Source organism: Salvelinus sp. IW2-2015, linkage group LG3 (assembly GCF_002910315.2).
Source record: "Salvelinus sp. IW2-2015 linkage group LG3, ASM291031v2, whole genome shotgun sequence".
Classification (NCBI taxonomy): Eukaryota; Metazoa; Chordata; class Actinopteri; order Salmoniformes; family Salmonidae; genus Salvelinus; species Salvelinus sp. IW2-2015.
The window spans coordinates 19,072,164-19,088,867 of NC_036840.1; the positions used below are offsets into that span (position 1 = coordinate 19,072,164).

The 16,704-nt window shown below is 43.0% G+C and overlaps 1 protein-coding gene across 15 annotated transcripts in view; it reads right to left on the bottom strand.

The window, feature by feature from the left end:
* The window catches only part of si:ch211-200p22.4 (phosphatidylinositol-binding clathrin assembly protein), a 54,093-nt gene that overhangs the window by 14,862 nt on the left and 22,527 nt on the right, over positions 1–16,704 (bottom strand). For 6 of the 15 annotated variants that reach the window (XM_070435008.1, XM_023970294.3, XM_023970285.3 and 3 more), the window contains exons 3-13: positions 9,694–9,769; positions 9,382–9,484; positions 8,934–9,027; positions 8,671–8,782; positions 8,214–8,320; positions 6,403–6,444; positions 5,916–5,936; positions 4,378–4,463; positions 4,115–4,244; positions 1,063–1,196; positions 54–154 (exon numbers count right to left, since the gene is read on the bottom strand). In XM_070435008.1, coding sequence (XP_070291109.1) covers positions 54–154; positions 1,063–1,196; positions 4,115–4,244; positions 4,378–4,463; positions 5,916–5,936; positions 6,403–6,444; positions 8,214–8,320; positions 8,671–8,782; positions 8,934–9,027; positions 9,382–9,484; positions 9,694–9,769 — 1,006 coding nt within the window. The remainder of the gene's footprint in view (positions 1–53; positions 155–1,062; positions 1,197–4,114; positions 4,245–4,377; positions 4,464–5,915; positions 5,937–6,402; positions 6,445–8,213; positions 8,321–8,670; positions 8,783–8,933; positions 9,028–9,381; positions 9,485–9,693; positions 9,770–16,704) is intronic. The other 9 variants (XM_070435003.1, XM_070435011.1, XM_023970204.3 and 6 more) reach the window with 5 other exon arrangements.

The window sequence follows — 16,704 nt, forward strand, 5'->3', positions numbered from 1 at the left end:
TATTTCCATGTGTATATTGCATGCACGTGTGTCCAAATGTGTGTGTGACCTACCTCCCCAGGCACTGGTGGCTGTAGAGATAGAGGGAGTGCTTTGGACAGCAGGTAGGAAGGCTGGCTGCAGGTCAAATAGATCACTACTGAGGTTGGGCATGCTAGAGAGAGAAATAAGAGGAGACAGGGAAGAGGGAAAGAAAATCAATGAGTAAATAAATGTAATTCAAATTGCCCCTATATGCCCAAACAATCAACAATTGAAGGGTTAGTTCAGGTGAAATCTATATATTTCGGTGGAATTTACCTTACCTTGAGTTGTGTATTAAGGCCCATAGTGACAGAGTGCACAATAATCAATGTTTAAACACAGACAGGAGTTAGCATCATCAAAATTCATGAATGTAAACAACCAAACCAATGTTAGCAAAGCTGCACAGCAAGCCGTAACCTGCTCAAAAACACTTCAAAACCAAGTTCGGCAGTTGGTGGAGTTCACAATTTTCTAACATACATACTGCTGAAATAGTCGCTGGAATTGTGAGACTACATTTCCTCATGTAGTCTCTCTGTTTCTGTGTGCTGTAACATGGACAATAAAGTTGTATATTCCATTGGGCACTCACCGGTGGCTTGATGGCACTATCCGAGCATTGGAATATACAGATATTCAGCATTCAGATATTACTAGAAAAATAACATTTTTGCGGGGAAGAACATGGACAGGTTCTTCGTGAGTATCGACGCTACGTGTTTCTGAGGAAGTTTGCAGTTTTGCTAACATCGGTATGCCTGTTTACATTAATGAATTTTGACGATGCTAATATGGTAACRTCTGGCTTGAAAAACAATACAAGGTAAGGGTAATTCCACTGAAATATAGATTGCCTCAACAATCCCTTTAAGTCAACAAAACAAACTCTTTGATACCAATCTTTGAAACCCCCCCCAAAGAAAATCACAGAAAGAATCTATAATCAAAAGAATCAACAAATCTGAATAGAATAATACCTTTATAACACTAGATAACCTCCTACGACCTGTAGTAACCATGTTATAACAGTAGTACCTGTTGGTGGAGGGTGCACTGAATAGCTCCATGCCTTGATTGGTGTTGTGGTGGTTGTTGCTGACACTGCCCATAGACTGTGTACTGGGGGAGGCAGATGGAGTGGACATGCCAATCTCCTTCAGACGCTGGTCCTGGAGAAACACAGAAAAACACTCACACAGTTACCAAACACAAAGTTGGGTATGACTGAGGGATTCATGCTTGGCACAGACTGAGCAGCGTCAGACTGAGCAGGCTCCAATCAGTCCTGCGCAGTGGTGCCCTGCAGCGTTTGTTCCTGGTTCGTTGTTTAAACTCGTCTGTTTTTGTTGCTTTGCTTTTAGTAGTTTAATAGTGTTTTATGTTGCATCGGATTACCGATTAGGCTACGGTAGAGGTACATGAAGTGCGTACCGTGGATAATTCTCCTACTTGGATTACTTTTGCTGGTACCTGAAACCGCACGCAAATCTACGAGAAAGTTGGCGGCACAACACATCCGCTACTGCAGAAACTAATCTTTTACAATGTAATAACTCACGTTTGGGAGAACCGATCAAAGGGGACATACCTGCAGAGATCGTGAGACAAAACAACCTGGGTGAAGGACTACTAAGAAGGAAGAGGAAAAGGGGAAAGGCGGTGTGCTGAGGAACAAAACAAAGATTCCGCTTCCAACTGCTCTTTAATGTCCAATCGCTTAAGGGGAAATGGACGAATTACGGGCAAACTCATGGTATCGATATGAATACAGGGAGGCCTGTGTGATGGCCTTTTCTGAAACTTGGCTGTCYGAGGCGGTGCCCGACTGAYGTCACCCATGYCAGATTCACGATCACTSGTATGGACAGAGACAGTGAAGCTCCTGGTAAGGYGCACAGAGGCAGAGTCTGTGTTCGACTAAATTAAAGATGGTGTAAAACTACAATTGTCAGGGGGAAAAAATATGCGCCCCTTCTACCTCACCCGTGAATTCCCCCAGCTTTTTTTGACAGTTGTTTATATCCATCCAAGAGCAAACAGTGTCAACGCAGCTGACATTTTTAACCTCGCTCAAGAGCTTGATGTGACTTGTCCAACAAGGAAAAATAAGATCATTGACCTATGTTACGGCTCGGTCCCCAAAGCGTATTCATCCTTGGCCAGACATCCACTGGGTGGATCAGATCATAACACTGTTTTTCTACGACCAACTTATAGACAGTTACTCAAAAGGGAGAAGGTGGTGGAAAAACAAATACAGGTGTGGGACAATGACCGTATTGATCAATTGCAGTGATGTWAGATATTTCCTAACAAACCATTGMTGACCAAAGAATCGAAAGTGGTGCTTAATAGGAAGAAACAAGTGTTTGCCTCCGGGAACACACTCAAAAGAAAAGAMGTACAGAGAGAGGGGAACAAAGAGATTAAAAAAAGGTGAGATGCCAGTACAGAGATAAGGTGGAGATAAAGTTACAGGGAGACTCTCGGTCTGCCTGGTTGGGCATTAAGAATATGAAAAACGCCCCCTTCAAAAAGTAGGCAACGCATTGATCCCTGCCTGGATGAGAGGGTGTGCCTCTACAGCCAATGAACTAAACAAGTTCTTCACCCGCTTTGAAACAGGGGTTACCCCCGCTCACCTGGCCTGTCTGGAAGAGGATGTCATGGCAAACAAGAGCACGCTTGTCATCGATGAGGAAGTCGTACAATGATTTTTTTCTGCATATTGGCCTAGGCTATGCCTATATGCTACATCATTTACCACCTGAGGAAGTGGGAACTCACTAGATTGCCAACTCTAAATACGATATTGTTGCTAGATAGCCATGCAATTGAGCTGACAGCAAATTGAATGTCCTACAAAAACTTTCCATTGGTAGGCCTATATAGGCTACTTGATGTATTCACCGCAAATGGCATGCTCCGCTCCGTTTGCAGAGCATCTCAATTACATACGACGTTTGTAAAGTGGTGTTATTTCTCACATAAAGCTGAGACTCTCCTCTTGTTAAGGAACAGTAACAATAGTGGTTTTAAAAACGGTCTTTCCCGCAATTACATTTAAAAATGTTGCTCAACTATCAGTATGCTTGCGCTTCTCTCCCTCCTCGCCATGTGCAAAGGGGGTAGCGGGAGTGAGAGCCAGCAGCGAAACGGACACGGCAGATACTTTTATTGCAGGAAGCAGGTTAATGCACATTACTGTTGACCAAATAATGGTTTTAGAACAAAAAAAATCTGCAGGAACGTTATGTAGCCTATTCCCCGAAATTGCTTTGGTAAGAAGGCAATATCGTTGTAGGTAATTTCCTGTTTATCGTCCCAGCTCTAGTTAGTGTTGCTGTCTATCACATTTTAGGCTGCCTTGCTCTTTCCTCTGGCAACGGCCTGAACCACACTGGTACACGCACATGACGTGCAAACACCGAGGTGCACGTGGTTGGACAGCTCTCGAACATCTTGAAAGTGTGCCTAGAGTATTGTTTGATGTTCAATTGTTCCTTCTTTTTTTGGTCGGGGTGGCAACAATTAAGCACAATATAACYGAAACACTGTAGTCATCAACGTCGCATTTTTTTATACTTTTGAAAACTGAACATAAGACATTTTAAGACTTTAAATCAGAAAWGAATGTAAGACTTTAAGGACCTGCGGACACCCTGTTTTCAGGCAGTTAAATCTGAATAGGCTAATGTAGTGCTCCCGAGTGGCGCAGCGGTCTAAGGCACTGCATCTCAGTGCTTGAGGCGTCACTGCAGACACCCTGGTTCGAATCCAGTCTGTATCACAACCGGCCGTGATTGGGAGTCCCKTAGGGCGGCGCACAATTGGCCCAGCGTCGTCCGGGTTTAGCCGGTGTAGGCCGTCATTGTAAATAAGAATTTGTTCTTAACTGACTTGCCAAGTTAAATAAAAGGTAAGTTAAAAAACAATATGTAATTTTGTGCAGCAGTGTAATTTGTTGTAATGATGTAGTAACATATTTAACTCCCCCTGTCCACCAGTGTAGTGGTGGTTAGTGTAGCTGTGTAAAATTATGCATCGGTGTAGTATCATTTTATGTATTAGTGTAATGGTGTGTTACCTGTACCTTGAGGGCCTGCAGTCTGGCCTGCTCCTCCTCTAAGGCCTGCTGTCTCTCCTTCTCGTCCATGCGGCTGAATGACATGCCTGTATTGGACAGAGACGACACCGCACTGGACAGGGTGGACGCTCTATGGAGAGGACAGAGGCGAGAACAGAGGTATTAGGAGGGGACAGGGGACATGTCTTTTCTATGTGTGCTTCTTATACAAGTTTTATGATAACGTATATCACCAAGTGTTCATTGTCTCGCCAGTCCAGTACCTGGTATCAGCGGTGAGTTCCTTGGTCTTTTTCCCCTCCAGAGAGGCTAGGTGCTGCTCCAGAGCCTCCAGGAGACTACTAGGAGCCTGGAAGGAGGAGAGGAGGACAAGTAGAGAAAACAGAAGAGGGGAGGGGGGTGAGAGACAGAACCAGCTGTTCCTCTCTTTCACATGACATGACGCACTCATTCACTTCTTTACACGTCACACACATCAATAAACACACGCACACACGGTTGTTAGTCCCAGAGGTCGACCCACAATGCATCACTTTCCCAGAATAGAACAACTACGTCTTCGGCCCAAATGGCACTATATAGGGAATAGGTTGCTCAGTACTGGTAGGTTAATAATAACAAGTTTCGGAAAACAGAAAAACGAGGAGAGAACAGAGGGGAAGGAAGGTAGTAGAGGAGGTTGAGAAACATGCACATAAACCCCGTTCTGTCTGGTTCATGCCAACATATAAACATCCTGAGAGGGCATAGCCTAGTGGGCAAGGTTGGCGCTTTGGCTTTTACTAAGTGTGCGTCCCAAATGGCACCCTACGCACTACAAGTGGTGCACTATATAGAGATTTGGGTGCTATATGAGACACATTCCAAGAGAAAATTAATTCAAATGGGAGGTTGTGTACCAAATGGCACCTTATTCCCCGTGTGGTGCAGTACTTTTGACCTATGGTGACGTCAAGGCGAACGATCAATGTGGCTGTGGTCAAAAGTAGACCATCTTTAGATTGTTTAGAGACCAAATCAGACATCAATAATATTAGCAGACACACATTCTATTCCCGCTTACAAAAAAAGCACAGAAGTTAAAAACAGACTGAGCACGGAACTCTGACTGAACCCTGTACGTATTCCCCAAACATTCCACCCGACACAGAGAGGAAAAAAAGTGAGGTAGAGAGAGAACAAAAGAGCAAAGTAAAAGAAAGAGGGAATAGTTTTCCCCCCCTTTTTGATCGCTAGTTATCCCKCGACAATCTTTCAAAACAAGATGTGCTTTGAAGTTTGAAGACAGAAATCTTTTTACGTCATAGCTACGGCTATGATGATGCATTCATGTAATAATCAGGGGGTCAAATATAGTTTAAATGAATAGGTTAAAAATCCCTAAAATGCTTTCTTTATCATAGGCCTATGTTTGTCTGAATGGTGGGAGGAGGAGAGGAATACTTTTCTCATAATTCATTCATATGGTTGACCTCCCCCGCCCACCCACACTCGGGGCCAAAGTGTGTCTGCACTCATGCATGTCTACGTGTGCGCACGTGCGTGTAGGAAGGGGCAAGGCTACATGCGTGCGTGTGAGGGAGCGAGGGCTACATGCAAACCCGGGTGGGTAGGTCAAGATGTCAGGGCACACAAGCTATGGCGAGTCAACAATTTGTAAAACTCTGTGTATATACTGTATGGGGAGGGGAGAAGCAGTATAGTTTCAAGTTTGAATGTTACGTGCACTAGTACAGTGAAATGCCTTTAGTGGGAGGGATGCTAGGGTTAAAAGCATTACAGTAAGTAACCCACCACCTACAATGCATGATCCTTTAATGGTCTGTGGAGGAGAATGATAAAGGAACTATTTTAAATGGTATACTGGGAATGGGAATTATGCATCACTCAAAATCCAATATTTCAGTTTGCTATCACTATCAAGCTTGGTGCCTTAAGTTATTGGTATTTATATAGCCAGTTAAATACTTTCTTTACAAGTGCCTATTTGGTCCTACAGTGTAAATAATAATTAGAAAAATAAATACTAAATCAATTGAACCAACAGATTACTAGGGAAAGTAGAAGACAGGGTAACTTGTTAAGAGTTTGCCAGAGAAAAATGAGTGAATGATTGAGTACAGAGAAAAGAGCGAGAGCAAGTGAGACCGAAGGAGAGAGGGAGCGAATATGTACAGTAAGAGAGAGGCTGACGGCTGTAACACGAACGAATGGACAGATAGACGGATGAAAGCATGTTGGTGGAGCCAGAAGAGGAAGAGAGAAAGAGATGAAAAATGTACACTGACCTGTGAGAGATCGGGGATATCACCCTGATCTATTCCAACTTGCTGTGGTCACAAAGACCGAACGAAAAACAAACAAACGGGCCAACGGAAAAAACAACGGGGATAAGAAAATAAATAAATAAAGGAATGATTACTCCCATGCAGTGACTACTGTGGGTGAGTCCAAATAACCTCTTGTTCTTCTTGAAGTGTGCACTCGTACACCACTCCTCAAAAATATATAAGCATTAGATTGGTGTAGGCATGGGCTGAAGGGTGTTTCCATATACCAGTCATTTCCTTTCAAATCCATGAAGGGAATCGAACAAGTGCACACTTAATGAGAAAGAACAGATTATTGGGACACAACCTCTAAACAACTGAAATAAAGGGTGTACATCAAAAATGCTGACAACTGGATTGATGAATATGATTGAACAATGTTGAGTATGTCTCGTGAGTGACCAATGAGAGACGAGACATGGTGTGGGTGCGGTAAATGAATGGCGAGCAATTGAACAGACATTTAAAAAGCCCCAAAAACATTGAAATAACGTGAGGCCAAAACATTGGAACAGTGAAAGTGTACACCCCAATTGCAGCCTTAAAATGTAATCATAAAAAATGTATAAATATTGATGACTTCTTTACCAATCTACACAAGAAAAATAACACATTTTCCAATTTAATAAAAAATAAGATGTAATGAATGCTTGGTGTTAGCACCTTTGGAAGCCATTAACGCTGTGAATACGTTAGAATAAGACTCTACCAAGTTTGCACAACTGTTAGGGGATCATATGTCCGTTGATTTTGTCATAATTGCACAAGCTCAGTAAATTTGGTTGAGAATCTTTGACGGATAGCAATCTTAAAACCTTGAGACTGTGTGTGTCTGCATGATGTCTATCTTTATGTGTGTGGGTAAGGTGACGTAATACAAGATATCATCAAGAAGCATAACTATTCAAATCATTTCATTCAATTTCATTGACTCCAAGTGCCGGGAAAGTTATCAAGATYTATTTAGGGAAACACATCGGCACACATGATGCCCTCGGTCTCACAGCAAAATTCCAGAATTGAGTCGATATGTCCTAAACAACCTCCTCATACATGATTTAATCTCTGTCTAAGAATGCTATATGTGACATAAGAATAGATTAGGGTCAGTAGCGGCAGGCTGTGTGTTTTGACTTGCGCGTTTTGACTTGCGCTTGATGGTTTTTGCGACTGCACTTGAAGAAACTTTCAAAGTTCTTCACATTTTCCGGATTGACTGACCTTCATGTCTTAAAGTAATGATGGATTGTCTATTCCCTTTGCTTATTTGAGCTGTTCTTGCCATAATATGGACTTGGTATTTCACCAAATGGGGCCATGTTCTGTATACCACCCATACCTTGTCACAACACAACTGATTGGCTCAAACGCAATAAGGAAGAAGATTCCACAAATGTACTTTTAACAAGGCACACCTGTTAATTGAAATGCATTCCAGGTGACTACCTCATGAAGCTGGTTGAGAGAATGCCAAGAGTGTGCAAAGCTGTCATCAAGGCAGAGGGTGGCTACTTTGAAGAATCTCAAATATATTTTGATTTGTTTAAAACTTTTTGGGTTACTATATGATTCCAAATGTGTTATTTCATAGTTGTGATGTCTTCACTACTATTCTACAATGTAGATAACAGTAAAAACAAAGAAAACCCTGGAATGAGTAAGTGTCCAAACTTTTGACTGGTACTTTATGTAAATGTGAAAAACGGGGCATTGTGTGTTGAGCGTGTGTGTGTGTATGTGTGTGTGTCCGCGTGCATGCCTGTGTGTACCTCTGCTACTTTTAGAAACTCTGACAGCTTGGTCATCCTGTAGAGGAACTTCTTATAGATGTCCAATGCGTCTTTACACTGACCCTTCTTCATATCAAAATATTTCTCTGAGAGAGAGACAAAGTGACAGTGTGAGAAGAGTACAGTACAAAGAAGCCATTAGTAGAGAGTGATAGGAGACAGAGGACCACTTAGCACTTCAAAAATACATCACAACCTGTGAAAAGACAAACACACCGTACAGGTCATTGGCTGTCTGAGACGCTAACATCACATAGTTAATCACATCAAATTGATGTAAGAACCTTGAGCTATGCCCTGGAAGAACCCACATAATATGAATAGGATAACACCCATAGAATTCCAATGAACCATTCTATTATACCATGATAATACCCACCAGTACCAATAGTCCTGACGCTGGAGGCTTTAAATCTGACTCTAGACCAGTCCTTACCCAGTAAGTTGATGACGCCCTCGTTGTAGGCAGCAAACAGACGGATGGAGTCCTTGAACAACAGCATAAAGGCTGAGTTGATCACCCCGTTAGTTAACTCATTAGGGTTGGCCTGGAGAGAGGGTGGAAGGGAGGCATTTCCCCCCCCAAAAAATGTCTTTATTTTTCATCTCAAACCTGACACCCATGTCCACCATTGGAAAATGCACACATTCCATTGAATACACACACCCCTCCTCCGCATGCACAAACACACCATTTACCTGGAAGTCTAGCAGTGCGTCTAGTTGGTTCTGGATAATAGGAAGGGTCTTTATGAGCTTCTCTATGCTCATGGTACGCATCACACCGTCAATCCTGGAACATACACACACACCAAACATTTTTAGTTAGTCCTTCTCTTTCTAGACTAATACTGGATTCGCTGGTTCTGACGGGAMGCTAAGGAACATTTTACCCGATTCACACTATAGAACCAACCTGAACCGTACTCGGCTGCTTAGATATTTTCCTTTCCAGCACGGTTCCAGGAACTACGGTGGTTGCGGAACCAGGCCAGCCCAGTACAGTGTGAAATAGACTAGATGTATGAATTGTTATGCAGCCTATTCGCTCTTCAACATGGTAAAGTCGACAGCCACCAGCCTGTAAGACATGGTGATCTATTCATTCAGGTGTGTGCTTGAGTGAGTAAACATGTGTGCTTCCTACCCTCTCTTCATCTTGGTAAAGTCCACAGCCACCAGCCTGTAAGACATGGCCTTCTCATTCAGATAGCGGCTGTACCGACGGATGAACGTAGACATGTCAGAACCTGGGAGGGAGAGAAAGGAGGGATAGAGAGAAGATAGAGAGAAGAGACAACCGAGACTCTGAACCATCCTCATTTGACCAAAAACAGCACAGACCCCCCAGTAAAACCTCCCACACCCCACTAAAAACAAGAGAGAACCTGAGACCAAAGCAGTGTGTGTCTAATCATGCACTAGTATTATATGAGTGTTTGTATAAGATATACCATACCTTGCAAAGCACCTTTGTCCAAGAAGTTGTTCAAGTTGAAGAGGGTGTTTCTAGAGGCCAGGTACTGGATGAGACGCTGAGAAGAGAGAGAGAAAGAATGGAAGAAAAAAGAAAGCGCCATAAATCTCAGGTCAGATAAACAGCTATTGACTAAACAGGGTCGGGAAAATCCCATACATTGTGTCCCAAATGCCACCCTATTCCCCATGTAGTGCACTAATTTTGACCAGGGCCCATCGGGCTCTTGTTTAAAGTAGCGCACTATATAGGGCACAGGGTGCCATTTGGGATAAATCCCATCTTGTGTAATATCAACATGGTCTAGATTCAATTGGCAGCGATGAGGGACACACACAAAAAACATTGTCTGGCCTCATCCTCAGTAATGGGAAAACAGGGCTGGGAATTCCCAGAAAGAGGAGCGTTCTGCTGAGATAGGCGCAGGCCTGAACTTGTACATCCCTGGCTGACGTTCCCCCATCTAGGTTGGTGTTCCCAGTTCTAACCGAGCATCTCGGAATGTGGGGGATTCACGCTACGCCAGCTGACACGCTTCCAGCGACAGAGCACAAACACACACACAACTAGCAGGCTTTCTTGTGTTCTCATGCTTAGGAGTCAAGAGAAGAAAGCGAGCGAGAAAAACTACTTACTTTTAGAAAGAGTAAACTCTCCTAAGAAAATATGAAATGAAGGAAAACTAACATCCATCATATTCTCTCTTCAGCATTTCTCATAGTAGGGAGGAAGAGCGGTTGTCATTCTTTTTTTTAAAGAACTGGTTTAAGAGCCGATAAAATGTGCTCTGCAGATTGTGTGTGCATTTGTGTCTGGCTAAGCATTTGTCCCGTGGCAAAGTGAAGTTTTAAAGTATTGGGCCACGCAGTTAAACTTCTTAACCCTCTTTTCTGCATCCCAAATGGCACTATTTCCCTATTTAGTGCAATACTTTTGTCCAGGGCTCATAGGGTACAGTACACTATATAGGGAGCCATTTGGGAAATACACCTGACTGTTTCTTTTTTGGGGACATTTGGTTTCTTTATTGCAGTGGTGAATGTGACGTGTGTCAAACAAGGCTAAAACAGGTCAGTTCACACAGATCGACAGGCAGAGAGAGAGAACGAGCGAGAGAGAGATAGATCGATATTAACTGGCCGATATTGGCCTTTAAACGCTATATCGTATCAGCCGATATCTCTACAGATATAAAAAGGGAATGTCATGCTTATCTGAACACTTGCAGCCATTCTCATGATGTGTCATTATTGTCACAATGCATGAATAGTTATTGAACAAATGCTATTTCGGATGGCAATTTATGAGAAATCAAGGTAAAGTTGAGACATGAGACCCTACATGTACTGCCATAGCACTGCATTATGGCACCATAGGCTGCAGATAAAGATAGATGGATTTGTGGAGAAACAAGTTGAGCAGCAGTCTGCTAGCCCTTCAAATAATTCATGTTAGCATAACGGTCGACTGTCAGTGAAAAACCTTATCCATTATTAATAAATCTACTAAATCTAAACTGAGAAAGATCTAACGCTCTCCTCCAACCACTCTCTGATTCTGTCTATCTCCCACTGTCTCGATGGGTAAATCCCTCAACTTTAGAGTCTTCTTTGCGTCTTCCCTACCCCCGTGTCCTTTTCACAGCCCTACACATAAAAGTCAGTGAGACTCAAAGGCTTTGTTAAAGTAACTAGACTCAATAAAGTTATACAAATAAGAGAAAGAATGAAAGGAATGTGTGTTGAAAGAGAAGACTGTTTCTTTGGCGATGAGAAAGTTTGCAGTTACCAGGGAAACCAAAAAGCAGTTATACGTTAACTGAAAAACCAACAGAAATTGAGTGAGTCAGTACTAAGTTAAACTGACGTGATAACCCTTTTAACACAATCGCACACACTCATTCCCACCAGTGACAACACACATGACGTAGAAGCCCGCTGATTGAATCAGAGGATAGTGAGACGAAGTAGGAGAGAGTATTAGGATATCTGACTGACAGATGGGTGGAGGGGAAAGAGAAAGAGAGAGACAAAGAGAGAGTAGAGTAAAAGAGATGGAGAAAGAGATAAACCAAAAAGAGGGAAACGGAGAGGGGGTAGAGAGCGAGACGGAGGGTGCAGGTAGGGAAAGAGATGGACAGCGTTTATAAATAGTTTACCGGACGGTGCGACAGGGGGTGTTGTGTGTAGTAGGAGTAGTGACAGGAGGGTAATGGTGTGTGGGCTCCTGTTGTCACAAAGCAGGTTGATCTATACGACGACAAACAGGCACACACGTTGGTAGATGGACCAGTACGAGAGGGTCAATGATGCAGCCAAACAATATGACTCACCGCTTGTGACGCTGATTTACCCCACTACATACACAACCGTTTTCTACCCCCTCTATAGATTACCAAGCAACGGCCCATTTACTCTTGAAGAATTACTCAGTAGTAGAGAGCCACCTATAGAAATGGTGAGGCGGAGCAAACAGGATATGCATTTTGATTCTCACTATTCAATATGTATTGCAATTCAAGGTTCCAAACATATTGCTCACCACGTCTGCTGCAGAGGGACAAGAGAGAGCCATTAGATAGGTTTTGATCAGTCATGGAAAGAAAAATGCTGAAAGAATGCTGGCTCACCATTTAAAAAGGAAGTTGGAGAACAAGCTAGAGAAGGAGAAATACTGGAGATTTGGAGCAGGTACAGCCAACTAGCGCTAGCTAACATTAACTAACAAACAAAAAAAGTTTTGCTGCACATTTGCAGACCTGCTTGTCGAACGTCTCGTTCCAAAATCATGGGCATTAATACGGAGTTGATCCCCTTTTGCTGCTAAAACAGTCTCCACTTTTCTGGGAAGGCTTTCCACTAATATTGGAAAATTGCTGCAGGGACTTGCCTCCATTCAGCCACAAGAGCATTAGTGAGGGAACTGATGTTGGGCCATCAGGCCTGGCTCGCAGTCGGCGTTCAAATTCATCCTAAAGGTGTTCGATTGGGTTGAGGTCAGGGCTCTGTGCAGGCCATTGAAGTTCTTCCACACCGATCTAGCCACAAAGTTTGAAGCACAGAATCGCCTAACAATGTCATTGTATGCTGTAGTGTTAAGATTTCACTTCACTGGAACTAAGGTGCCTAGCACGAACCATGAAAAACAGCCCCAGACCATTATTCCTCCTCCACCAAACTTTACAGTTGGCACTATGCATTGGGACAGGTAGTGTTTTCCTGGCATCCGCCAAACCCAGAWTCGTCCATCGGACTGCCAGATAGTGAAGTGTGATTCATCACTCCAGAGAACGCATTTCCATTGCTCCAGAGTCTAATGGCGGCGAGCTTTACACCACTGCAGCCAACGCTTGGCATTGTGATCTTAGGCTTGTGTGCGGCTGCTCGGCCACGGTAACCCATTTCATGAAGCTCCCGACAAACAGTTATTGTGCTGACGTTGCTGCCAGAGGCAGTTTGGAACTCAGTAATGAGTGTTGCAACCGAGTACAGACAATGTTTACGCACTACAGCACTCGGCATTCCCGTTCTGTGAGCTTGTGTGGCTTACCACTTTGCGGCTGAGCCGCTGTTGCTCCTAGACGTTTTCACTTCACAATAACAGCCCTTACAGTTGACCGAGGCAGCTCTAGCAGGGTAGAAATGTGCGGAACAGACTTGTTGGAAAGGTGGCATCCTATGACGATTCCACATTGAAAGTCACTGAGCTCTTCAGTAAGGCAGTTTTACTGCCAATGTTTGTCTATGGAGATTGCATGGCTGTGTGTTTGATTTTATACWCRTGTCAGCAAAGCGGTTGGCCAAAATAGCCGAATCCACTAATATGAAGGAGTGTCCACATACACAAAATATACAAAAGTATCTTAGCTGAACTGAAGCATGCTGACGCCTTAAGAGATGTGTGTTTGTCCTTCAGATAAGCACGGGTATCCTCTTGACTCATCATTCCTGTACACACCACTTTGTGTGTCCATCCTACCATTCAGTACGCAATATGCTCAAGGTCACTAGATGATTGTGCTTGGTGACCTCCATTAGTCAGTCTGACCCTCTACATACACAATAACAGATTCTCAGAGTTCTCCTCAGTCTCCCCTCTGACAACACTCACTGTCAGCACTTTTCTACAGCACTTCTTTTTTTTTTCTCAGACACTCCCCCCCCTTCTATCTCTTCCTGTCTCTCACCATCTCTGCTTTCCTCTCACTGTCCCTCAGACTCTCTTTTCAATCTCTCCCCTTCAATCAATCCCCTCACGCTATGTACCTTTCTCTCTCCTCAATTCATTCCCTCATCTCTTTCCCCCTCCCTCCTTCACTTCCTTTCTCTCCCATCCTTTTCTCCATTCACTCTGAGGGTTATTAGTAGTATTGACAACACTCTTCCAGTGCCGTCACTGAGGCAGAACGGTCCATTCAGTATCTGGGACAGCAGGGAAGTGACTCATATAGTGTTAGTATATAACATATGTCTTTCCCTCAGCAACACACACATTCACTACCCCCCCCCCCCCAAGGTAGGCAGGAGCATGTGCTTAGCATCAGAACTTTATCAGCGTCCTCCCTCCTGCCCAGCCATGGTTCTCGGTCTGACTCTGTCCTGCCTATTGTCATATGTTTGTATTGGTACAAAGGGGCCTGTCTACACTCACCGCACACACACACACACATAGGAGGCGACTGGGATAAACATTCTGAGGACTGTACGCACACACCCCACTAGCAATGGTAGCAGTGTGTGCACATACATTTCCGTGTAAAACAGGAAAACACCCCTTGATCCAATAAGATATTGACTGCACCTTAATTCGGCATTACAACACACTCCCCAAAGAATGCATGGGGACTGTTTCTTGGCTGAGCTTTATAGAGAAAACCTCAGGTGGAGGAGAAGAGACAGGGAGGGAAAGGGAGAGAAAAAAAGGAGCAAGATGAAGAAAGAAAAACTGGTCAGGTTGGAGAGAAAAGAGTAGGTGAAGAATGAGGCATATTGATACTGGCTAGTTGGACTYAAACTAAACTCTACAACACAATGCTGCCAATAGCTGTTAAAAATATTGCCTAGTCAGACCATTACTACTGTTCCAGCGGATGATGGGTGTTATTACTGAGGTAGTGTAAAGCATAGCACAGAGAGCATTTCGACCAACCTTTACTTGGCAATACTTCCTCAATTCCCGACTTGGAAAACGACGCATGTCTTTTAAAACTTCCATGGCTAATTGCACGTGGTTCGTTTGAATTTAGAAAATTGTTTGCCTGTTTTTTGCTCCGTGAAGTAATCCAACAATGGGTATGCCGCCATCTTATCTATTTCAAATCTTCTCATTTATCATTGATCGAGGCAGGTTGAGCAGGGCTCGACATTCAGGTAAATTTTCCAGTGGCACACCGGGCCAGTGCCAACTGAAAGCTACTGGGCCGAATGAAAAAATTATAATACTGTTTCGGGTCAAGATATGACTGGAAAGCGAATGATGCGTGCATAATTTCAATGGCAGGTGATTTTATCTTTCATTAGCGGGCTGAGCAAGTAGCCAATACAGGGTTCATACAGACATTGGCAAATCAAATTCAACTTCTTATGGCTGCAGGGTCAGTATTGAGTAGCTTGGATGAAAGGTGCACAGAAGTGCCCAGAGTAAACGGCCTGCTCCTCAGTCATAGTTGCTAATATTTGCATATTATTATTAGGATTGGATAGAAAACACTCTGAAGTTTCTAAAACTGTTGAATTATGTCTGTGAGTATAACAGAACTCATATGGCAGCCAAAAACCTGAGAAGTTCCACTTCCTGTTTGGATTTTTCAACCAAGCTCTCATTGAAATTACAGCGAGATATTGATGAGTTTTCACTTCCTACGGCTTCCACTAGATGTCAACAGTCAATAGAACTTTGTCTGATGACTAATGTGAAGGGGGGCCGAAGGAGACATGAATTTGTCACCACTGCCACGAGCTGACCATGCTTTGACCACGCGCGTTCACGTGACAGGCAGCTCCGTTCCATCGCTCAACTTTAGTCAATCTAATTCTCCGGTTGGAACGTTATTCAAGATGTATGTTAACAACATTCTAAAGATTGATTCAGTACATCGTTTGACATGTTTCTACTGACTGTTATGGAACTTTTGGACATTTCGTCACGTTATAGTGGACGCGCTTTGTGACTTTGGAATTGTTTACCAAACGCGCTAAKCAAAGTAGCTYATTGGGCATAAATAACGGACATTATCGAACAAATCAAGCATTTATTGTGGACCTGGGATTCCTAGGACTGCATTCTGATGAAGTTCATCAAAGGTAAGGAAACATTTATCATGTATTTTCTGGTTTCTGTTGARTCCAACATGGCGGCTAATTTGGCTATTGTTCTGAGCGCCGTCTCAGATTATTGCATGGTTTGCTTTTTCCGTAATTTATTTTTGAAATCTGACACAGCGGTTGCATTAAGGAGAGGTATATCTATAATTACATGTGTATATGTATTATCATCTACATTTATGATGAGTATTTCTGTTGAAACGATGTGGCTATGCAAAATCACTTGATGTTTTTGGAACTAGTGAATYTAACGCGCCAATGTAAACTCAGATTTTTTGATATAAATATGAACTTTATCAAATAAAACATGCATGTATTGTGTAACATGAAGTCCTATGAGTGTCATCTGATGAAGATCATCAAAGGTTAGTGATTCATTTTATCTCTATTTCTGCTTTTTGTGACTGCTATATTTCGCTGGAAAAATGGCTATGCTTATTGTGGTTTGGTGGTGACCTAACATAATCGTTTGTAGTGCTTTCGCTGAAAAGCATATTTGAAATCGGACACTTTGGTGGGATTAACAACAAGATTACCTTTTAAAATGACACATGTATGTTTGAGGAATTTTAATTATGAGATTTCTGTTGTTTGAATTTGGCGCCCTGCACTTTCACTGGCTGTTGTCATATCGATCCCGTTAGCGGGATGCAGCCATAAGAAGTTAAGG